Source organism: Bubalus bubalis, chromosome 5 (assembly GCF_019923935.1).
Source record: "Bubalus bubalis isolate 160015118507 breed Murrah chromosome 5, NDDB_SH_1, whole genome shotgun sequence".
Classification (NCBI taxonomy): Eukaryota; Metazoa; Chordata; class Mammalia; order Artiodactyla; family Bovidae; genus Bubalus; species Bubalus bubalis.
Genome location: NC_059161.1, coordinates 29,973,587 through 29,997,159, shown reverse-complemented (window position 1 = coordinate 29,997,159; position 23,573 = coordinate 29,973,587). Strand labels below are relative to the sequence as shown.

General features: G+C 59.8%; 2 protein-coding genes across 2 annotated transcripts; one reads left to right on the top strand and one right to left on the bottom strand.

Moving 5' to 3' along the window:
- Positions 1-577: 577 nt before the first annotated feature.
- On the top strand, positions 578-6,019 carry TMEM240 (transmembrane protein 240). Its single transcript, XM_025285739.2, has 4 exons — positions 578-855; positions 1,080-1,186; positions 5,412-5,620; positions 5,776-6,019. The coding sequence occupies exons 1-4, from the start codon at positions 799-801 to the stop codon at positions 5,922-5,924; spliced, it is 522 nt and encodes a 173-aa protein (XP_025141524.1). The 5' UTR covers positions 578-798; the 3' UTR covers positions 5,925-6,019.
- A 39-nt stretch (positions 6,020-6,058) lies between these two features.
- Positions 6,059-23,028, bottom strand: ATAD3A (ATPase family AAA domain containing 3A). Its single transcript, XM_006066911.4, has 16 exons — positions 22,679-23,028; positions 19,418-19,494; positions 18,645-18,746; positions 18,471-18,530; positions 17,937-18,006; positions 17,576-17,741; positions 17,341-17,410; positions 16,855-17,010; positions 16,328-16,384; positions 16,059-16,184; positions 15,758-15,882; positions 15,438-15,489; positions 15,077-15,147; positions 14,216-14,383; positions 12,977-13,085; positions 6,059-7,388 (listed from the first exon to the last, which is right to left on the bottom strand). The coding sequence occupies exons 1-16, from the start codon at positions 22,878-22,880 to the stop codon at positions 7,239-7,241; spliced, it is 1,761 nt and encodes a 586-aa protein (XP_006066973.1). The 5' UTR covers positions 22,881-23,028; the 3' UTR covers positions 6,059-7,238.
- Positions 23,029-23,573: the final 545 nt, after the last annotated feature.

The following is a 23,573-nucleotide window of genomic DNA, read 5'->3' as shown; positions in this document are numbered from 1 at the left end:
CTCCCCCACCCCCAGCATCATGGGGCAGCCAGATCAGGCCTCTGACCTTCCAGGTCGACCCCTAAGGAGAGCTGAAGCTGAGGCTGGCCCTGCCCACCGCAACGGGGGATTCTTTGGCCTTTTCTGGGCTCGGATGGCTCTGGAGTGATCTAGCTGGCAGCAGCCCTGGAGCCCCTCCACTAAAGGCAGCCTCTTGCCATAGTGGGCTGGGTGCCGACCAGCCGGTCCGCAGCCCCTTACCCCGCGACCCCGGGCTGCGGGGAGGAGGGGCCTCCAGCTGAGAAGTGGGGAGGAGGAGAGCGGAAGGAAGCCCGGGCCTCTCCAGGATAGCCCTGGCGGGTCGGGACGGGACGCGGCCCGCGGTCCCGGGGCTCTGGGCTGGCAGCCAGGGCCGGCCCTGGCCACATGGGGGCGAGCGGGCCCTGCGGCCCTCGGGGAGGGGTCCGGCCGGCGTCTCGGGGGCGGGCGGCCGCGGGCGGCGAGGTCCCTCCCGGGAGGCGGGCGCGGGGGAGGCCGCAGGGGGAGGGGGCCGGAGCCGCGCCGCGCGCAGGGCGGGAGGCAGGGCCGAGGGCGGAGCGGAGCGCGGCGGGCGCGGCGAGCGCGCGGGCCGGGCGGCCGAGGACCCCAGGAGTGCTGCGTCCCCTGCCCCGTACCGGCCCCGCGCCTCCTCCCCGGCCAGCAGCGGTGGGTGCGCGGCGGGCGGACCTCTGCGGAGGCGGCGGGGGCTCAGCATCGGGCCGGGGCCGGGGGGGCGCCGGGGCCGGGGGGCGGCGCTCCGGCCCGGCCCGGCCCCGCCCGATGTCCATGAGCGCGAACACCATGATCTTCATGATTCTGGGGGCGTCGATCGTGATGGTGAGCGGAGGGGCTTCCCGCGCGCCCGCTCCCCGCACCCGCTCCCGCCTCCCGCGCCCGCGCACCGCCTCCCCCTCCCGCGCCTTGTTTACGGGCCCGCGCGGCCTGCGCTCCCCCATCCCCGGCTGCCCTGCGCTCCCCCGTCCCCAGTGCGCCGGCCCCGGCCTGGGGTCCCCGGCCCAGCTGCTCGCTTCTCGGCGCTGACCGGTCATGGGCTCTTCCAGGCCATCGCGTGCTTGATGGACATGAACGCGCTGCTGGACCGATTCCACAACTACATCCTCCCGCACCTGCGGGGCGAGGACCGCGTCTGCCACTGCAACTGTGGCCGGTGAGTCTGCGCCCAGAGGGGCACACGCGTGATCACACATGTCGGTGGAAGTGGCGAGCCCCACGCAGGCCGGGCTGCAGGGCCCAGCTGGGCTAGGCTGGTGGGGGCTGCCGAGGCTCTGCCAGGCTGGGTGGGGGAAGGACCCGTCAGGCTCCATCTGCACAGGGTGTTCCGGGAGGGGAGAGGACCCCCTCCCATATGGCCTTTAGAGAAAGGGCCTGCAGGGTGATGGGCAGAACTAGTCCAAGGCCTGGAGGCCAGGAGAGCAGCCGCCCAGCCTGGTGTCCTGGGAGGGCTCCTGCCCACAGAGGACACCCTCCTCCTCCCGGGGCCCCCAGCTCTGTCCCTGAACTTTCCTGGGAGCCAGCTAGGGGGAGGAGCAGAAGGTCAAGGTGGGCAAGGCCTCCCTTGAGGGGCATCTGCCCACCCGCTTTGGTTGTCCAGGAGGAACTGAGGCCGGGGATGGAGTCTGCTCAAGGTCAAGCAGAGGGAGGGGAGCACCCAGGCCCCTGTGCCCACTTTGTGACACCCCCCCCATTCTGTGCACATGTAGTGATGGAGTCTTCCTGGCCATGCATGTTTGTATGTCCATGTATGAAATAAACATCTTCTCATGAGACGCGCATGTGTGTACCGTCTGTGCATATACATGTGCGCACACGCAGCAGTCCCTCAGCCCTGCAGGAAGCCCACACGCTGGGGCCGTGAGAGTGGACAGAGGCTGAGCAGACGGACTCGCCCGAGGCTATGTGGCCGGTAGGGAACTTGTGTTCTTGACCCTGCCCTGCACTTCTGCTCCAGGGATGTGTGCACACATACTGAGCTAGGGGTGTGTGTGTGAGATCAGTTTCATGCCTCACTAAACATGCTACATGCCTGTGTGTGCAGACCGGGTGTTGAAGCAGAACACGGGCATCAGGGCAGGTGGAGACAGGTGTGTAAATGGCCCTCATGTGTGCTGTGCACTGGCCAAGAATCATCTTGAGTGTCGGCTGGGTGGCCACACCCCCTGAGGTCCCTGTATTCCTGCCCCAAGCACACACTCCAAGGCTGAAGAATGGCAGGTCAGCTCCACGCTAACTGGGCCAACGTGGACTGGAGTGTGAGCAGGGTCCCAAGACCCTCCCGGACACCAGAGGTGTGCACGGCACTGGGCCAAGCTTCGGCTCCATCGACATTTATAAGGCCTGTTTTCCATGTGAGGGCTGTGGTAGTGTGACCAGCACATATGTGCCAGAACATCACACCACGGGCCCATCTGGGCAGACAGGATGTGTTTTCAGTGTGTATTTGCTCAGGTTGTGTGTATGCATCATATGTAATGTCCAGAGTACACATGGATGGTGTAAAAGAAATCCCCATGGAGTGCAAGCTGCAGCGAGGCCCATGTGCACAGTTTAGACACAAACAACACGAGAGTCACCCAACTGTAGCATTGAGTGTTTCCACGTGTGTATGTGTTCATGTGTGTGTGCTTTGTATGCACTGCCGCATACAGGATGTAAAATTCAGTGTACAAACTATTCTTGTACACTGACAACATGTATGTGTATGCGCAGTACATGTGTGTAACAATATACAGCACTGTGTGCGCCCTGTGGGCGTGGTGAATGTCTGCAGGGCACAGGCTTGCACATGAGGCCTCTGTGTACAAACCATGTACATGCACTGCCACAATGGAGTCTACCTGTGTGTACACCCCATGTGCAGAGAAAAGTGCACACACACTTGTGCCTTCCACATGCCAGTATGGAGAATTTTATGCAGAGGACACGTGTATAAATGCTGTGGAGCGTGCGTGCCAATAGGCTGTCTGTGGGCGCTCACCATGCATATGCCATGGGGCCCACAGAGGAGGGCTGTGTGCAAGCCCAGTGCATGTGCATCTCCATGTGACACGCACCATGCTCGGCCCCAGGCGCGTGTGCCCTTGCACACGTGTGGAGCTCATGGGCCGAATTCATGGTATACACGCTGGGTCCTGTGCATGTGGCTGGCGTGTATACACAACATGCGTCCAACCTCAGGTAGACACATGCAACATGCGTGGCCCAGGCAGGACACATGTATGTACACATCACAGAAATACGTGTGCACATGGGTGACCTGAACCCCCACCTGCCCCCCAGGGTCTGCCTGACTTGGAGGAAGGAGGAGGGCAAGGGGCAGGGGATGAATGGCAGATGCCAGACCAACGATGGGGGCACAGGTCATGACCTTTGATCCCTTGGAGGTCCCAGGCCCCTAGGTAAAATTGGGGCTTGCCCTCGTCTTACTTGCAGGGGCATTTCTGGCTTCCTTGGCAACCCCATCTTCAAGTTTCCTGCCCTGTCCATGGGTGGGAAGTGGTGGTCCCGAGGATGACCTTCCCTATGGGGGCCCAGGAGGCAGGAACGCAGGAGGCGGGGCTCAGTGTTCTCAGCTGCCGGAAGGCCTGGCCTGGTCAGGGTGATGGGACTGCGAACAGGTGACTAAGGGCATCCTCTCCTGGGGGCTGGCCATGGCTACACACTGTGGGCAGTCAAGAATTCTCCATCTCTCACTGATGACCAGTAGGAGCTATTGGTGAAATGTGATCACATGAGCTATGGCTGCCATGTGTCAGACAGTCCTTGCCAAATAAGCTGGGTCTGCTCATGGGGCTGTGGCGGCCGAGGTGCACCCCCCGACCCCTGTCACCACCAGGCCTGGTCACGCTCCAGACTAGCTGAGGGGGATGGGCCCCAGGAATCCCCAGGGATAGCAGAGGGGTGTGAAAAGGGGCTGCCATCCTCACTGGGAGGAAGGAGCTGGGAGACTCCTGCTGGCTCGGGGGGTGTCTGTGAGGGAGGAGCTGTAGGGGCCTGTGGTCAGGGATGACCTGTGGGGTTTACCGTTTTTGAGAAGGTCCTCTGCAGGGGAGGGGGAATGGAGCATATCCAGTTGTGAGGTGGGGGCAGGGACTCTTAGCTGGAGACAGGCAGAGGTGTCAACATGTAATTGAAGGGAAGATGGGGAGAAGCGGGCTTGGGGAGGGAGGAGCTATTTTTAGGTGCAAGTTTGAGGTGTCTGTAGATCCCACGTGGAGATGCCATGTAGGCAGCTGGAGCTTGGAGCAGACGTTGGGGGGAAGGTGGATACTTGGTGGGGGTGGAGGGTTGAAGAAGCCAGTTGAGAGGCTCAGTAGGAAGAGAACCAGGCAGGAGGACCCCAGGGTGGCAATGACCCTTCAGGGCCAGAGGAGGGGCCACAGCTGGTGAGGGTGACTGGGGGTTCAGGGTGCAACGGGCACCCAAGACCAACAGCTCCTTTTCTCCAGCTCTCTTGCGAGAGTGGAGGACCTGGAGTTCAGAGTCTGGTGTCCTGGGTACTGGTCTCCTGGGCAGGGCCACCTCGCCTAGGATCCCTAGGATTGCTAGGCCCAGAGGGCTTCCTGGAGGAAGAGAAAGAGGATCTGGGCAGGCTGGAGAGAGCTTTGTGGGGAAAGTTCGTTGTGGCCGTCAGAGGCAGGAGAGGGCCTGGAGAGGTCAGTGGCCTCAGATTGGACTGTCGAGGGAGGGGAGGCTGAGGGGAACGGCCCAGCCTTGGTGGGTGCTGGGATGCCAGGGGCCGTGGTCGTCCAGGAGGTCGTTTACGGCTCCCATGCCAGGATCAGGGATATGTGTGGGGCATGTCCAGGGGTGCCCTTGGGCCTCCAGCACAGACAGTGGGGGCAGGGGAGGTTCCTGCGAGGGATGGGGAGCCAAAGGGGACCAGACGCCCAAGGAAGGCTCATCACTTGTGGCTTTCCTTGGAGGAGAGGGCAGGCTGACTGCAGGGTTGGGAGGGAGAGGCCAGGGGGGCAGTGGCCAGGAGCCAGGCCCACAGGTGGGCTGTGACTCTCACTGGGCGGGGATACCCTGCCTGGGCTCTCACCCTGGAACGCCTTTACCTGTGCTGTGTGCCTGTGACCTTGTAGGGGTTGCCTCTGAGCCCGGGGCTGGGGGGAGAAGGGAGGAGGGTATGCCTACGGGCAACTGAACTTCATGCTAACCTCTGACCTCGCACACTCCCACCCACTGGGCAGGGCAGCCTCCCGCCTGGGACCCATCAGTGACCTGGGTCCCAGGCGATTGCGGTGGCCCCTTCCGACCTCAGCTCCCCACAAGGGCTGCTTCAAAGATCCCAGCAGGTGAACGGGTACGGCTTACTGCGGGGTCCCCGCCCGCCCCGCGGGACAGGTGCCAGCCCGCCCTGCCGCCCCCAGGCACCACGTCCACTACGTGATCCCGTACGACGGGGACCAGTCTGTGGTGGACGCCTCCGAGAATTACTTCGTGACAGACAACGTCACCAAGCAGGAGATCGACCTAATGTTGGGGCTGCTACTCGGCTTCTGCATCAGCTGGTTCCTGGTGTGGATGGACGGCGTCCTGCACTGCGCCGTGCGCGCCTGGAGGGCCGGCCGGCGCTACGGTGAGTGCGGGCGCGGGCACGTTGGCAGAGCTCGGTCAGTGCCGGGGCTACGCCCCACCCGAGCCCCGCCCACAGTCCCCTCCCCGAGCCCAAGCCCCGCCCACCCGAGCCCCACTCACCACGCCCGCCCCCTGACCGCGCCCCGCGTCCCGCAGACGGTTCGTGGACCTGGCTGCCCAAGCTGTGCAGCCTGCGGGAGCTGGGCCGGCGGCCGCACAGGCCGTTCGAGGAGGCGGCCGGGAACATGGTGCACGTGAAGCAGAAACTCTACCACAACGGCCACCCGAGCCCGCGGCACCTCTGAGCCGCGCGCAGGACTCGCGGGGCCGCCGGCCACCGCGCCCACGCTCACGGGACTGGACGGCCGGCCTGGGCCAGGGCGCCCAAGGCCGTCGGGCGCGTCCGGCGGAAGGTGCTGTCTCCTCTTCTTTTTATAAAGGGGGTCGGGGTGGGGCGGGGGCGGCTGCACCTGAGACGGAGGCGGGGCCGCGTGCCCAGCCTGGGACCACGTCTGCCGCTTGAAGCTGGAGGCCTCCTGTGCGCCTGCGTCTGTCTCTCCGTCCATGTGTCTGGTTCCCGGAGCTGGAGCCATCTCTGCTGGAGGGGAACGCGGCCGGGAGCCAGGCGCGGTAGGGAAGGGGTGGGACCCTGGTGCGCCCACGTCTGCACACGGGAGCACGTGCATGAGGCGTGTGCGTTCACAGGGCCCACAGTAGGGGCGTGGGGCAGGGGCCCGGGGTAGGCCCCGGCCCAGCAATAAGGCCCCCGAACCCTGCTGTGGCAAGTGCGGCCACCCTGCCCAGGGCATCCCCGGTCGGGCGCCTCACTGTGACTCCCACCCCTGCTGGTCAGTAAATTCTCCAGAAAGCTCCAGCCTCTGCCTCTTCTTTCACCTCTGACCCCGGGACCCCCACGGCAGGAATGAGACAAACACTTGGTGATACCTGCCAGTTTGTTGTTTTTTTTTTTTTAATTAGATTCTGGATTAAAAAGACACCAACTCCAGTCAGGGAGAGCTGTGGCTTCTGTGGGCTAGCCAGTCCCCCTGGGCTGAACATCCTTGGCCATGAGATCTTGGTGGGCTAGTTCCCGAACCCTAGGTTCACAGACCTGAGGGGCACACCCCTCTGGAAGAGAGTGGTGGGCACCCCTGCTGGGCCGCACAGGGACCAGCTCTGCTCATGGCAGAACAGCTCACGGCTGTTGTTCTGGTCCTGGGTGGGACTCGGCAAAGTCAGGTCCCCTCCCTTGGCCAGGCCACCACTGCTGTTCACAGCTGAAGCAGCCAGCACCTGCTGGGATGCAGTGCTGCTAGCCTGGCTGCTGCCCCTGGGCATGGGGAATGGTGCCTTCTCCCCATCTGGGCTTGGCCAGGGGACATATCTCCCAGGGTGTCCTGGGGGTGGCCCCAGCAAGCACCAGCCTGGAGGTGGGGGGCAGAGGAACCAACCCTGCCTCAAAGATGCCCAGGTCTTAAGCAGCAGCTGGTCCCTAGCAGAGGCCTTTGACACTGCCTCGCCCCTGACCGAGGAAGATGAAAACTGCCAGGAGATTGGGCACCTCGGTGTTTCTTCTTGCTGAAGCCACCTGGCCAGTGTGCCTGGGAGTCTAGGCCAGCTCACTCAGCTTGTGTGCGCAGGGTTGGCGGCTGGCTCCCCTCTGCTTTCAGCCACTGCATCTTCTGCCTGTGTTGCTGGATGGCATCCTGAACCCGGGCGTCCATCATGGCCTCAGTGAGGACCCCGTCCTCAGAGGCATATGCCATGGCCTGGCGAAGAAAAGGGTACTGACTCAGGGCACCAGAGGGGCTGCCCGCACAGGGAAGGGGCCAGGCCTGTGGCTCCCAGGTGACTGGTCAGGGCCCACCAGTCACCAGGAACCACTCAGCCTGTAGGCCAGCCCCATCCTTGCTGCTGCTTATCCCCCACCCCACAGAACCCAAAGCCCTCTTGCAGGCAGGGCAGGCAGGAGCAAAGCCCAGGGTGCTCCCTTGGGCCTGTGCTCAGACTCAGGAGGGGCCTGGCCTCTCAGCAGGACACACGTGCAGACAGAAATGCCAACGGCACACGCCTTGACTCCCTATGCACTTGAGTGTGCCACACACGCGTGCTCACAGGCAGATCTGCAGCCCAGTGTGGCCGCCACCCCTCAATTCCGTGGTTCTGCCTGCTCCACTAAGTTTCTCAATGACTTTATAAAAATAGAAACCCAGAGGACTACTTTCAGGAGGGAGCCCCACCCCTCAACTGCAGGCCTTGCTCTGTGGATAACCAAGCTCCCCTCAGGCCCAGGCCATGGTCAGCAGAACCACCACAGGCCTGACACTAAAGGGAAGCAAAGCCCTCCAGGGGTCAACTGGGGCACAGTCCACCGGGACATGCCCCTCACAGGCCCCCAACTGTCCGCACACAGTGCTTCCCAGAACTGTGGGGCTGCTGTGGGCAGCACTGCATTCCCCATACCCCAGCCTTGGCACATGGCTCGGGGAACCAGAGTTCTGCTAGTCAGGTCCCAGTGTGGTCCACAGCACTGCAGCTGCCAAAGCAGGTCCTCTGGCCAGGCCACATGCCACCCAGATGACCCAGCATCCCTTCTGCTCCCAGTCACCCACCAAGTGGCTCTGATATGTGCCTATCCTGAGGACAGCACTCAAGTGTCCACCAAGCAGGGGGCTCAAGCCAGGCTGGCTGTTTCTCTCCAGCTCCCTGAGGAGGTTCAGCCACATTAGGGCATTGGGAGCAAGCTCCCACTGTCTGAGATGACCAGTCACTGTGCTTACCCAGGTGGCCCCAGTCTTGGGACACAGCTGTCCTCAGCACCCGAGCCAGGCCAAGGACGGAGGGGCTGCCCCTGCAGCCTCCTGCGAGGTACACATGAGAACAGTAGAGGAGGCAGGCTGGGTGGCGGCAGCCAGAGGGGATCCAATGGTGGGAAGGGGTGGGTAGAGGTATGCAGTGACGTCACCATGGAGAAGCCAGGCGGCCACCATGTAACCAGGGGATCCAGGCCAACATCCCTGTGATGTTGTGTGGATGGCTGATGCCCCAATGTGCCATGACCAGATGGGTACCTCGCCTTTAGGGTCTCCTCCACAGTCCCACAATCCCAGTCGGAGACACCAGACCGACCAAAGGAGGGACGCTCTATAGTATTCCTCGAACCATGAGGATCATGCTCAGAAGAGCCCACCCTGAGGAGCCTGAGACAGCAGGATGGAATATCATGGGCATCCGGGCGGGTTCTGGGTAAGATCAAATCTAAAGTGGAATTCAGGGATGTGGTGAGACATTCAGAGTGTAGTGAGGGCTGTGCTGGCCTTGTGACCTTCCTGTGAACTTGGAATTATTCAAAAATTTAGAAGTTCATTACAAAAAAACACACAAAACCTTAAAGGAGAACTAACACCAATGTTGCTCAAACTCTTCCAAAACCAGACAAAACACCACATGTAAACCATAGATCCAGATCCTCTGTGAATACTCATGTAAAACCCTCAACAAAATACTAACAAACCAAACTCAGTAGCACACTGACTTGGTATACATCACAACCAAATGGGATTTATTCCTGGAGTGCAAGAATGGCTCACCTAGGGGAAACTGACCTAGGCAAATAATTAACAAAATGGACAAAAACCACATGAGCGTTTCAGTTAATGAGAAAAAATGTTGGCAAAATCCAATACCCTTTCTTGACGAAAACAATAAACTAGGGGGAATTCCCTGGTGGTCCAGTGGTGAGGACTCTACACTTCCACTGCCAAGGGTCCTGGTATGATATGTGGTCGGGGGAGAAACAGATCCTGCAAGCCATAAGGCATGACAAACCAATAATAGGCCAGGAATATAAGAAAATGTCTTCATCCTAATAGAGGCCATATAAGAAAAACTCACAGCAAACGTCATCTCGATGGTAAAAGACTGAAAGCTTTTCCACTAAGACTAGGATCAAGGCAAGGATGCCCACTTTCAGCACTTCAGGTCAACACAGCACTAGAAATTGTAGACAGATCAATTAGACAAGAAAAAGAAATAAAAGACATCAGATCGGAAAGGAAGAAGTAAAATTGTCTGTAGATGATATGATCTTATTACATACAGTAAACCCTAAAGATCCCCCCAAAATTGTTAAAAGTAATAAACTCAACAAAGTTGCTGGACACAGAAGTAACACACAAAACCACTTGGGTCTCTATAGTAACACTAAACAACTGGAAAAGAAAGCAAGAAAACAGGAGCTTCCCTGGTAGTCCATTGGTTAAGAATCTGTTTCGCAATACAAGGGACAGTGGTTTGATTCCTCATCCAGGAAGTATTTAGCTGGAATTCCAATACTACCCAAAGCAATCCACAGATTCAATGCAATCCCTATCAAAATTTCAATGATGACTTTTTGCATAAATTAAAAAAAAAATCCACCCTAAAATTCATATGCAATTTCAGAGGCCCCCAAGTAGCCAAAACAGTCATGAACCTCAGAATTCTCACATTTCCTCGTTTTTAAAACCTAAAGGACAGTGGTACTGGCACTAAGACAGACACAGGCCAACAGAACAGAACAGAGCGCCCAGACACAAACCCTCACGTGTACTGTCAGTGACCTCCAAGAAGGGGGCCGAGGCCACGCGCTGGGGAAATGACTGCCTTTCCAACAAGTGGTGCTGGGAAAACTCCAAACTTTAAAACCGGTAGAAATAAACTTAGGGGAGAAGCTTTCAGACACTGGATTTAGCAATGACTTGTCTGTGACACTAAAAGCAGGTGACAAAAGAAAAAAATAGGAAAATTCAACTTCATAAAAATTAAAATCTTTTGTGCTTCAAAGGACACTGGTAGCTCTAGTGCCTACCAATGCAGGAGGCCCAAGAAACACAGATTTCATCCCTGGGTCGGCAAGATCCTTTACAGGAGGGCATGGCGATCCACTTCAGTATTCACGCCTGCAAAATCCCATGGATGAGGAGCCTGGCGGGCTACGGTCCATAGGGTCGCAGAGTCAGATACTACTAAAGCGACCTAGCAGCAGAAGCAAGACACTACCAAGAGAGTAAAAAAAAGGCAACCCACAGAAGGTGGGGGGAAATATTTGCAAACCATGTGTCTGATAAATGGTTAATATCTAAAATATATAGAAACAACACAAGTGTCCACTTGCAGCCAGAGAGGTGCATGAGGTGTGTCCATTGCACTCCAGGGTGTCAGGCTGCCTGACGAGAAAGGAGAATGACACCTGTTACAACACGGATGAGCCTCAAGGGCGCTGTGCTCAGTGAGGAAGCCAGTTTTAAGAAGACAACGCCGGTATGATTCCTCACAGGTCCCTGCAAGAGTCAAGACTCTCAGAGACAGCAAGTAGGGGAGTGGGGGCTGGGGGTGGGCGGCAGGCATGGGAGCAAGTGTTTAATGGAGACAGAGCTTCAGTTTGGGAAGATAAAGTCCTGGAGATGATGGTGGGGACAGTTGCACAACAACACGAATGTGCTCAATGCCACTGAGCTGTGCACTTAAAAATGGTGAAGATGAATTTTATGTTAAAAAGTTCAGGTTCCCATGATGGGTAACGAACTGTAGGATGGTGAGAAGCATAGACCTGACTGTCACACCACGGCACAGGGCGGCAGTTGCAACAGAGCCCACGATACCAGCAAATGGGAAGTAGGTGCCGGGTCCCCGGGCTGCCCAGCCGGAGAGAGTGGGAGGGTGGGCAGAAGTCGCCACAGCCCAGCCCCAAGCACCTGGGGCCACAAGGGGAGAAAACTTGAAAGAGTGATGCCAACATGTCCTGTCCAAGGCGATGGAATCCCCATGGCATTCTGGGGGTTGCTGGAAGTGGTGTTGGAAGTGGTAATGAGTACCAGGCACACCCTGTGCACAGCTGACCAGGGACTGGATACACAGGGAGAGCTCCCTGCAGGCACCAGCCTCCCGTGCTTGCGTCAGGTCTCCTGACCCTCAGCTCCCCACCCGAGAGTACATGCAGGCCTGTCTTATGGCCTCCTCAAAGAACTGGGAAGAGAAGTAGGGAGAGGAGGTGCACCAGAACCCCTGCTGCTGGGACCACCTGTTAGTTCTCCCCCAGGTCACGCTGAAGTGCTAACCCCAGCATGGCTGCCCTTGGAAACGGGCGGGTCAGGTCAGGCAGGGTCACAGAATGGCACCCTGCTCCTGCAGGGCTGTGTGTGAGCAAGTGGCAAGGATGCTGCTGGGTGGCAGCCAGGAAGCGGGCCCTCACAGCAACAGGAACCCCCTCACTGGCACCCTGAGGCAGGACATCCAGCCTCCAGAACCATGAGCTGACACTTGTTCAAGCCCTGGCTGTGCGTTTTGTCCTGGCCGCCCGGGTTGTTGGCCACTTTGCTGGTCACGGAAACAGCCAACCTTGTGAGGCCTGCTTCCTGACTGAGGCCAGCATGGGGAAGAGCCCCTGACTCCCGCAGTGGGGTTTGCGATCTGGGGCTGTTTGTTACAACACAACCTAGTTCATCCTGACTAACACAGTCGTGTATTCCTCCTCACCACTGTATCTGGACGAGGATGTTCAAATTCAACAGATGTCCCCTAATTTCATAAAAGATGCGTTCATGCTCAGCTGACAGTGGCCAGGCTGTCATGTGGCCACAGACACAACTCACTCAGCACACTCCACCCAGCAAGGACAATGGAGAAACGTGCTAAATGGCTGCTCCCCTCCCCACACGCGGGGAGCTGCCACCGGGATGCCTCAGAGGAAAGCCTGGTGTCAGGACTGACCAGGGCCATTCTGACCTGTGTGCCCAGAGCCACCATCCTGCTGCCCCCAGGCCCTCGTGACTCCACAAACCTGTCCTGAAAGCCAGGACACCCACCGCCTTCACGACCCTGCAGATCATCCTAAAGGCTGTGGGCTTCTGCAAGGAGCCAGGAAGGAAATCCCGTCAGGTCAGTCTTGTCCTGTGCCCACAGACAGCTCCTGGGAAGCGCCATGCCCTCCCAGGCTGTGGCCCCAGACTGCACCATCTGCCATCACCTGTACCGACTGATCTGGGCCCTGGCTGGAGACAAAGCCCAGTGGTTCCTGGGAAGTGAACATGTTGGCCACAGGACATGCCACTGATCTAGAAGGCCCCTTTTGATGTGGACCAGAACGACAACAGGGAGGCCAGAAAATGAGAAGCTGCAGAGGGCCCTGGCTCATTCCCCACCTTGCAGGGGCCCCAGGACTGTGATGGCAGAGAAGCAGGCCGTCATGTCACATCTGTCCAGAAACCCTTCAGAAACACCCCAGTGGGAGCTCAGGAACCAGCCCAACCGCCTTCCAACCACTCCGAGGGTCCCTGGCTCAGTTGGGCTCTGCCCTGCAGGGTTCGTCTAGGCTCACCTGCCACGCCACAGCGAGCTGAGAGATCTCCCGGCCTGACATGCCCTCCGTCAGCTGCGCAATCTCCGAGCACTTCTTTCCATAGTCAAACTGGGCCAGCTTCAAGCGCCTGTGAGGAGTTCCCGAGTGATGCCTGGGCGTCCACAAGACCCACGAACGACCAGAGGCCAGTGAGGGCCTGGCTCCTACTAATGGAGGCCAGGGTGGAGCCTGCGCTGGGAAACCCCAGAGAGGAGTGTCCAAGCCCCCTGCTGCAATGAGCCACACCCTGACCAACATCCACAGGTGTGATCCTTCCACCTCCTCCCCTGCTGGGCATGTCCCTTCCCTGGGGAGCCCAAGACGGAGCCCCAGTGGGGGCCATGTAAGGATGAGGGGCACAAGCTGTGCTCAGAGGCAGCTGAGGGGCTGCTCAGGACATGCAGGAACAGGCAGGGGGAGATCCCAGCCCACTCCCAGCCCCACCACTGGCCAGGGGGCTGGGGGCCATGTGCCCTCCCCCTGAACCCCCACCCCTGCACACAGCAGCTAACACTCCTGACCCCTCTGCACGCAGATCTCGCCCCATTGGGCTTGGCTGAAAGCCCGAGAGAGACCGCTCAAACTCTTGTGAAAAGCCTCAGCTCCTCAGGTTGCGTACAGTGCCCAGGCTGCTGCTGGGCCAGGATGTGCCTTCAGGAGCTTAAGGGGATTGGGATCAGCTGGGGCAAAAGGGGAAAGAGGCCCAGGAAAGAGAGCTCGGGGGACAGGTGGCAGAGGACTGGCAAAGTCTGCCTGAGCACAGAAGATGGCTCAGCTGTGCCAGGTGGATCCAGGTCAGTGGGGCTGAGATCCGGTCCCCAGGGAGGGTTACAAATAGAGCAGGCTTATCTGGAGCGCTCCTGAAAGCACAGCAGTGGGGGCCAGGGGGGTCCTGGATGAGCAAGGAGGGTTACCCAGCCAGTGGGCCCCACTGTGTGCAGTGAGGGGCCCAGAGCAAGGCACAAAGAGTCCAGAAGTGGGCTGTCATGGCCCCTCACTAGCAGGACCCAAGTGTGGCCTGGATCTGAGGGGTTTGAAGGCAGGATGGAGGCAGGAGATCAATGGGTGGACAGGATAGGAGGGCAGGACCTCCAATGACGGGTGGTCAGGACCCTGTGGTGAAACCCCAGGGGCAGCGTTAGGATTAGTGCCCATGTGGGCACTGGGGGGAGGGACCAACATGACAGGCAAGGGGCGCCGTGGTGGCAGGACACTTACTGCTTTCCTTCTGTAGCCGGTTTAAGAACATACTTGTCAAAATACATTCTCACCAGGCGCTCCCGCTCCTCCCGCTGTGGCAGCTCAAAGCTGACCATCTCGTCGATGCGGTCGTTGATGGCCCAGTCGAATTGCTCAGGCTGGTTGCTGGCCAGGACCAGCATGAACCTGCAGCCAACACATGGCAAGAGAGGGGGGCTGCCGTCCAGCAGGGTCTACTGGGCAGCTTCTCAGCCCACAAAACCGGGGAGACTGGCATCACCCTCTACCCCCTGCCCTCCCTGTCTTGCCCCAATTTCCCGCTTCTCTTGACTGATGGCCCAGCCTGGGGGGAGGGCCATGAAGCCTCCACATGCAGGAAGGGCAGGGACCTGGGGACCCAGGATGGAGACAGACCCCTGCCCCTCCCCAATCAAGTGCAGGGTCTCAAGGCCTGGCACTCAGCTCAGCAGAGGCAACAACCCAGAAGGAAGTCAACGTGCCTCCCAGCAGCTAGGCTGGGCTCTCCATGGGCAACAGGTGCAGCAGGCAGAGGGCTGGAAGGGTCCTGCCCACGCAGAGTACAAGACTAGGAACCCAGAAGGGCCAGCCCGACCCAGGGTCACCTAACGGTGTGGTGGCCCAACAATGCATCTCAGGGGCAGACAGAGGTGCCAAGGGCAGTGGCCTATGGACAAGCATGCCACTGGGCTCGGCTTCAGCCTACAGCACGTCTCAGGGGCGCCCACAAATGTCCCCAAGTGCCCAAATGGCCATCCCACTGCACGGAGGGAAGACACAGGAAGCTGTCTGGTCATGTGGGCTGGCCACCCCGCAGCAGCCCCGTGAGCTGAGGCAGGGCTGCTGGCCACCCCTTCTCACTTGCTGCTGTGCTGGCCCGTGCGGTGCAGGAAGGCGTTCAGGGTGGCCCTGAGGTCCTCACTGATCTTCTCCTGCACAGAGAAGGGTCAGGCTGTAAGCAGCCATGCAAACAGTCAGGCCCCCCTCATCCAGGACAGAAACATGGCAGGACCTTCACAGATCTAAGCTCAAAGACTGAATGAAGCTTAGCTTTGAAAAGATGCTAAACTTCCACTTTTCAAACGAAATGTATGAACAAAGTGTGGCTGTGGAGCAGGCTCCCAACAACCTTCCCATAAGTGTAGATGTGGCCCAGGCCACCACCTGCCCACTCCCCAGCAGCCAACCCAGTTCAGGACAAATGGGGCCTCTAGACACTTACAGTCGCTCGCTTCCTGAGAAAGGCGTCCGCTTCGTCCACGAAGAGCAGGAGGCTGCGAGGGCAGGGCCACGTGAGGGCAGGCAGGGCATGGCCCAGCGGAAACCCCACACTTCGCACTGTCTCCAGTGGCCTCTGGGACCCAGAGCCTGGCTACCGATCAGGACGTGTCCAGTGCCGGCATTGGGGCAAGTAACTAGAGATGGGCTGGTGAGCCCTCATCTTAAACACTGGTAAGTCACCAACACTGAGAGGCCCTTGGACCTCAGGGACAGGCTGTGGGGAAAGTACCAACCCTTTTCCCAGCAGGAGCCCCGGCTCACCCTCGCCGGCTGGTGCTGGCCCAGTCGAAGACCTTGTGCATGGCCGTCACGCCGTCCCGCCCCATGGGGGCCACATCCCCGCCCGTCATGATGGCGTAGTCCATACCGGAGTGAAGCGCCAGTTTCTGGGCGTTTGGGGAAGGGGCTTTAAGGGCTGCTCCACCTACCCTCCACCCCACCTCTCCTGGCCACCAGGGCCGGATCACGTGTGTGTGGAGACACCTGGCCTGCAGAGCTGGACAGGGGCACGCGTCCCAGGCAGGTGAGTCCCCACCAGCCCCAGTCCCACCTGTGTCCTCACCTTGGCAAACAGCGTTTTGCCGGTCCCAGGTGGCCCGTACATCAGAACATTTCGGTACAGACTTTTGTTCTTCTTGGTGTTCCTTGTGGCGATGGCAATGTCCCGCACGCGAGCCTCCAGGCTGGGCTGCCAGGGGACATAGCGGTTTGGGGGGCGCTCTGCTGTCCAGTCCGTCCCTCCTGAGGGCCTGGGCTGGCACAAGAGGCCACTCTCCCCAGCTGGGCTCAGCCAGCAAACCAACTCCTGGGAGGCTGGGCAGCCCCACTTACGCTGAGGACAACGCCCTCCAACGCGTCCTGAGGTTTACTGAGGAGGCGCCTGCTGACCTGCGGGGTGGGGGGAGGGTAGGGAGGGTCAGCAGAGCTCATGGCGCAGTCACACCAGAATGCAAGCAGCTTTCCTGGACAAGGCCGGCAGGGGAGACCGTCCGCAAAGCTGACCTCCAGCGCTGACCTCATAGCACAGCCCACAAGATGCAGGGGAAGCCTGGCTCCCCTCAAGGGAAGGAGTCGACCCTAGGCTGCCTCCAATGCCTTCTCTTCCGGGAGGACGGCTCACCGCAGCCCCAGGAGTTCATAAACAAGCAGGGGGGCAGTCCACTCAGGAGGATGGCCACCCCGACAGACCCCCAGAGGGACCGAGTGGACCAGGGTGAGAGTCCCCCAGTGCTGACATCACAGGGCCCAAGGGGCAGCATCAAGGAGGCAATGCAAGTCAGCACACAGGAGGAGGGTGGCATCTGGGCAGAAGAGGAGGAAGGGGCTGTTGGGTGTGTGCCCCCAAGACCTGCGGTTACCTGTATGGGGTGCCTCAGTGCCTCCAGCACCGTGATGCGAGACGTCTCCCGCACCAGGGACGGCTTCCCCAGCCGGGCCTCAACGTACCGCCCTGCAACGGACGTGGCGTTCTTGGCGGAATAGATCCCAACGGCCAGCAGTGTCAGCCCGGCCACCTGGAGCGGGCAGAGGAGGCAGGTGGTGTCCATCCCATCCCCTGGCTCCCCCACTGGCTCCCTGGAGTCTTGCCAGGCCCACCAGCACCAGTGCACCAAAGGGCTGGCACCGGGGAGATGAAACAGGCATTTGGCATCCCCCATGCCCTCCCCCCAGCCCCGCCAAGGTTGATGCTGAGTCGTTTGAAGTGCCCCAAACCCAAAGGCCAAGTCACTTGTGCCTTTCTGGTAGGGGGAGGGGTGAGCACTCAGCATAGGCGCCAACCCCCAGCGGCTTGCAGAGCCCCTGACATGTGAAAGTACCCCAGGGAAGAAGGCAAAGGCGCTTACCGTGGCTGTCACTTTGTCCCAGTCTGTCACAAAGGCACGGAACCCTTCACCAAACAGGGTGCCTGCTGTCCTGCAGGGGAGCAATGGCATGACCCAGAAGGCATCAGGCCATGTGCCACGTGGCTGGAGGCCCCTAGGTCAGCCCCAAGGGGCACTGCAGAAGGACCAGCCAGGGGAGGAGTAGGGCACCTGCGTAGGAAAGGGGCCAGCGGAAGCCTGTCATGCGGGGCCTCACCTGATGGACTCTAGGATGGTCTGGCGGTGCTCAGCGGCCTTCAGGCGGATCTGCTCGCGGATGATATCGGCGTTCTCGCGCTCAGCCTTGGCCCGGGCGCGCGCCTCGGCCTCCACCCGCAGCATCTCATTCTTGTGCCGCAGCTCCATCTCCCGCTCCACGGTGGCTGCCCAGGGAGGGGGCAGGGGTGGTGCTCAGCCCATGGCCCCCACCCAGGGCTGCTACACAGGACAAGCGAGCCAGGGTGCCCTCCACCCCCAGGGTCTCAGCGCGACCCCCCCCTCTCCGATGCTGCCTGGGGAGTGAAAGGCCTAAAGCAAGGGCGTGACCCGTGGCCGAGGGCCCCCAGGTCAGGGCCTACCTCGCCGCAGGGCCTCCTGCTTCTGCACAGATTCCTCTTGCTTCCGTAAGTTCTCCTCGTTGAGAAGTTGCTGAGGAGCCACAAAGGGAAGGGAAGGGCTTCGAGATTAGGAAACAGGCAACATCACACCAACAGGTTAGCTGCTCTGGCCTTGGAGACACCCCCACCACTCCTAGGGCTCCAAGCTCCTGGGGACGGTTACCCTGGGGCCTGCAGGCTGCACAGTCTAAGGCAGGAAGGAACCCTGGCCCCCCGCTCAGCTCAGCCTCGGGGTGGCCCTGACCCACGGCTGTCCTCATGAAATGGGCCTTTTGCCGAACTGTTGAATTTAGAAGCTAAAATGCCAACAGGCTCGATGTTTGAATGCCCCCTACAAACTCACTTGTCAGTCAAGTCCCACTTGGGAGACCCTCAGGGCAGCTCGGTTGGAACCCTCCCTTTCCCGCCCGTCAACCCAGCGCTTGCTGACAAGAGGATCCCAGACTCTGGCCCCCACGCCCCCTTGGGGAAGATGAGTGGCCAGGCAGTGCTCACCTGCTGCTTTAGCTGGTCCTCATAGCGCTGCCGGGCCAGCTTGTCCTGGTACTGGGCCCTCTAGGGAGGGAGAGGGCGACGTGAATACACCCCAGCCTCAGGAACTAAGGTCTAGGCCAGGCCCCCGCAGGCGCAGTCCCTGATGAGCACCCCTCCCTGGCCCCGCTCTCTTACAGCCTGGTGCTGCCGCGTCTCCTCGCTCAGGGTCTTCCTCCGCTCCTCAGCCTGCACTCGGATCTGATCGCCCTTCAGCTGCTCCACAGCAGCCTCGTACTCCTGCAGGACACACCAGCTGCTGTGAGCCAGGGCCTGGTCAGGCATCCTGCCCCCCGTTCCCCCTCTGAGGGCCCTCCGAAGGGGCCAGACAGTGATGTGACCTGTTCCACACCCCCACAGGCCTGTAGGTGCTCAGCTGCAACTGCACCAAGGCCCAGGAGGACCCAGACCCACAGGCAAAGAGAAGCCAGGAGAATGGACTGGGCCAGTGCCAAAGTAGCCAGAGAGTGTCCTGGGGTGCCAGCCCCCCGACATGTGCTTATGCCAGCTGCTCACTTCCTGATTCGCTTTACAACAACCCAGGTGGAGCACAGAGCAGGGCCTTTTCCACATTTGCTCACTATGTGCTCAGTGTGAGGGCGGGGCTCCCCTCTGAGAAACCAGATTCCTCACCCACACCTGCCTTCCAGAAGGTTCTGTGCAGAACTCAGGCCACACACCTGTGCTGATGCCCGTTTCCCTCGACCCTGAGGAGGTGCCTGGGCACCCACCCTGCGCCCACCACCTGCATGTGTTCTCTCACCCTCCCCCAGCACCCACCCTCACCGATCACCCCATCTTCTCCATCCCCCAACCCCTAGCACCCACCTTGCACCCACTGCCTGTGTCCTCTCCCATGTCCTTTCTGCCCGGGTCCTCTCTGCAGCCCCCCAGTGCCCACCCTCACCCACCTTGAGCTTGGCCTGATGCTCCAGCTGAAGTGTCTGCTCCTGCATCTGAGCCAGACTCAGCGCCTCCTTGGCGTGTCCTGGGGGGAGGGGCGTGCAGGCATCAGGACACCAGGCAAGCATTCACCCGGGCTAGGGGCGCTCAAGGACACCACAGCCTCAACCTGAAAGCACGCGTGGCCACGCTGGTTCCTGGTCAGATCTGCTCAGAGACCCCTGCTAAGAAGACCACTGCCCCATCTTGCCACTTTTGTCTATTCCACCCTCAACAGAAAACCCACATGTGGGGTCTGCCCCCAGGGGACCGTCACACCCCAGAGGGCTCCAGCAGAGAGGCTGTCCACTGCTCGTCCACTGACAGCAGGAGAGTCAAGCCTGTGGTTATACCGTCATTTATTTTTCAAGTGTGAATGTTTCTCTTGAGCTTTTGATACCTGTTACTATTCTACAACTGAGCACAGGCAGCTGAGGGCCTGAGTAAGAAGCAAAGGAGGATTAAACCAGAAAGAAGGCAACGCTTGCAGGCTGGCGGCTCTTCACAGGCCATCTGTTAGAAACATGTGTGTAATTAACATCTTCCAGGTGTGTGCTCTTCATAAGGGGACACATGTGGAAATATGTGGCAATACAAGGATGTTCTATAAAGGAACGGACTCCAGCACTCTCCTTTCTAAAAAACCTTTGCATGGGGCCTAAGAGACCCCTGATAACACAGTTCTGTCATCACTGTAAAGTCCACGCTTTACCAGAAAAACCTTCTAACGCATAAAAGCACAGAGAGAAGCTGGGGACCCCATGAGCCCACCTCTCTGATGCTACCACATTCCCAGGTTGCGGACCACATGTCCACCCTTCTGTCCGCCACATCTGTCTTATTTTTTGAGGCCTTCAAGGTAGGCTGCAGATCCCAGGACCTGTCACCCCCAAGTTGCAGCCCACACGCCACTGATTAGAACATAACCCCTGGGGCTGCCGGCTCCCAGCATGCCCCGCATGAGGCGGGTGGCAGCTCTGGGGCTCAGTTGTCAGCTGAGGCACTCGGTCTGGCTTCAGAGCTTAGGGAGGACCTGCATCTGGCTTGTTTACTCAAGCTGTGACCTATGGCAGCCAGGCTTGGTCACAGCCTGCAAGCAAAGCGGGCGCTCCCTCCCCCGACTCGTGGAGTGAGATGGCTGAATTTGAATTTGGCAATAAGGAGTTCATGATCTGAAAGCAGGTAAACTGCTTAGTGCAGGGTCTGGCACCCAGGAGCCCTGCTAATCACAAGTTTTGGGCTCAGTGCTGAGAATGACGACTGTCACCTCACGTCGTCCCGCGCCAGGAGACGGGCCCAGCGTTAACTGCACCCACCACAGGCAAGTTACTCTTCCCAGAACCCTATAAACACGTGGAGCACACAGCTTAAGGCCAAATGGGCTGCTCTGGCGTCCAAGGAGGACTGAGGAGCCCTGGGGAACCAACAGCATTAGGCTAGGCCCCAAGGGACACAGACAGTGGCCAGGCTGTGAAGGGCAGCTGAGGGTATCTTCGGTTCACATAGGAGAGCAATGAGTGAACAAGAGTGAGCACAGGCCAACCAGGGCAGGCCTCCGGCTGGGAACTGGAAGCATCTCCAGAAGACAGGCCTGGGGAGGGGCTGAGGGGCCTGAGGCACCCTGGGGAGGAGGGTGTGGGGACAGAGGGGACAGGCAGCTCAGGGTGACACCTCTCCCATTGACCAGCAGAGAAGCCAGGAAGGAAGGCAAGAACAAAATGAAGTAGGGTTCACACCTGGGACAGCATCACGAGACATGGAGACGGATGAGGAGACAATGCCTCTAAGTGGTGGCAGGCGGAGGCTCTGAGGTGGGAGAGCAGAGGCCAAGGCCCTGTGGACCCAAGTGGAGCATGTTCTGGGGTAGCCAGTGCAGGAGACCTGGGAGCAGCTCACAGGCATGAGCAGACAGGAAGTCAGGGAGTTCCCTCGACTGCTACCCTGAGACACACCACAGGCTATTCACACTGGCCTGTACAACTGTGTGAGTGCAAGGGGCCAAGAGTCAGGCTTCAGATTCCCAAGGGAGGACAGGGAATGGGTGAAGCCCCCCCATCACATGTGCGCGTGCACACACACCCCACCCCACACACCCACCTAAGAAATGAGGATGAACTCCCCCCCACACACACCTAAGAAATGAGGGTGTACTCCCCCCCACCCCCCACCACACACAAACCTAAGAAATTAGACCTCATGTCAAAAGTCTATGATCACTGAGGTGTCTTGAAGCCTGGTCATTGTCTCTCAAGCCCCTCTGCAAGCCTGTCTTCTATTATCTCGCAAACTTAATCCATCTATTACACTCAACACCCACTCAGAGGTAGAGAGTGTTCCAGGTAGGTCTAAGGAAACAGGCTGCCCTGGGCCCAGGTCTAAATATCCACAACGTTCCTCCCAGGATCGGAGAACCAGGCAGGCAGGAGACCTTTGCGCGGGGTGTTCTTGTGGCCCCGATGGAAGGACAGAGACTAAGTCACAAAGTGCCAGGCCACCCCTGGATAGGAAGATTCTGCTCACCTCTGCTTACAAGGCTGCAGCATAGGGTGGTAAGAAAACAGCACCTCTGCTTAAAAGTCACTGTATTCTTTCAACTAACATCTCAGCATGTGCTATATTCCAGACTTTTGAGACATCGTCAAATCCGCAGAAGAAAAGAAGGTTGGGAGAAAATACGTGGGCTTAGTGAAGGTGCAGTCAAGGCCTGATGCCTTGAGGGTGGGAGCCAAGAAGGTCATCTGCTGCCCTGGGCCGGCCTTATTTGTTGCTTACAGACCTCACCTATCTGAATGCTAACGTTCTCCAACAATAAGTGAAAGCCTGATGCATTTTCTTTAAAGCCTAGGACACTCAAACCCATCTCCCTTCTCAAACGGAAAACGGCCAGCAACTAGCACAGACGGATCCCCAACCTGGCCTGCCTTGGCCGTCCCACGTGGAGGCGGAAAGAGGCCGTAACTGGAGACCAGGGTGCAGTCCAGCCACCTGCTGCCCGTACCCTCTGAGTCTCCTCGGCACTGGTTTTCCCACGTGAAGAATGCGTGGCAGCTGGGAAGATGCCAGAAGGTCAGGGGATCCCGAACTTCCCCTGCACGCAAGGTGGCTCCGGCGGGGTTATCGCTTAAGGCTGGTTTCCTCCCCCAACCACCACTTGCTGCTCGATCGCTCAGACCACTTGCCCGCGAGCGCCCCGCCCGGTCGCCCTGCCCGCGCCCACCCGCCGCACTCACGCGAGTGCTCCAGCTCTCGCGCCGCCTTGGCCGCGCGCTCCAGGCCCGTCGGGTCGAAGTTGCTCCATTTGTCCTTGGGCCCCGGCCGGTCCCCCATGCCGCGGTCCCCGCTGCCTTCGCCTCCGGGCTGTACGGGCGGTAGGGGCAGAGGTGGCCCCGTGCCTTCGCCCTTGGAACCCTTGATGCCGAAGAGCCACGACATGGTCCACAAGCGCCGCCGCCGCGGGGACTTGCAGCCGAATGAACTCGCGGGACTCACAGAGGGCTCCACGCGCCGCGAGCCGGCGACAAAGACTGCGCAGGCGCAACAGCGGCCCTTCCTCCCTGGCAATGGATGCGTGTGAGGGTCCCGTGCCCCATGCGGCCCTCGGATTGGCTACGAGGGTCGTGACATCATGGTGTCTCCGCGGCGATTGTAGAAGCAGGCACAGAGTGCAGGCCCTCGGAGGGGCGGGGCGAGTACCAGGTGACAGGGGCCGATCAGGGACAAAATTGAGGAGCTGGGCGCGTGCGCCTCCTTGAATACGTCAGGGTGGCAATGACGCTGGCCCGGTTGCTATGGGCCTCCAGAGTTCCGGCCCCGGGGGCAGCAGAGATGCAGGTGCTGGAGCTGAAGGCTCTTGTCGGGTCCCGAACGAGGGAGCGGCCGCGGGAGCAAGAGTCCTCCACAGGCGCTCGGTCAGCGTGGGAGGAACCGGCCCGCGGCGAGCGATGGGTCGCAGGACCGGGGCAGAGAGCAGGTGCCGGCGCCGCTGGCTGAGCGGCTCCCTAGGATGGCAGAGAGTGGGTTGGGTGTGTCCAGAGCAGAGCGGGCCGGCTCATGGGCCGGGCGGCGCGGAAGTGCTGGGCCTGGTGCTTGTTGGGTCTCGGTGTTGAAATGATGGAAGGGCGGAAG

Excerpts from the sequence above, each read along its gene's own strand:
- TMEM240 (XM_025285739.2), top strand. The coding sequence starts at position 799 with ATGTCCATGAGCGCGAACACCATGATCTTCATGATTCTGGGGGCGTCG. Across the intron at positions 856-1,079 it reads TGGGGGCGTCGATCGTGATG|GCCATCGCGTGCTTGATGGA; the intron begins GTGAGCGGAGGG and ends GGGCTCTTCCAG. Across the intron at positions 5,621-5,775 it reads GAGGGCCGGCCGGCGCTACG|ACGGTTCGTGGACCTGGCTG; the intron begins GTGAGTGCGGGC and ends CGCGTCCCGCAG.
- ATAD3A (XM_006066911.4), bottom strand. The coding sequence starts at position 22,880 with ATGTCGTGGCTCTTCGGCATCAAGGGTTCCAAGGGCGAAGGCACGGGG. Across the intron at positions 18,007-18,470 it reads AGGACCAGCTAAAGCAGCAG|CAACTTCTCAACGAGGAGAA; the intron begins GTGAGCACTGCC and ends GTGGCTCCTCAG. Across the intron at positions 15,490-15,757 it reads GCCAGCACCAGCCGGCGAGG|CCTCCTGCTCTTCGTGGACG; the intron begins GTGAGCCGGGGC and ends CTGCCCTCGCAG.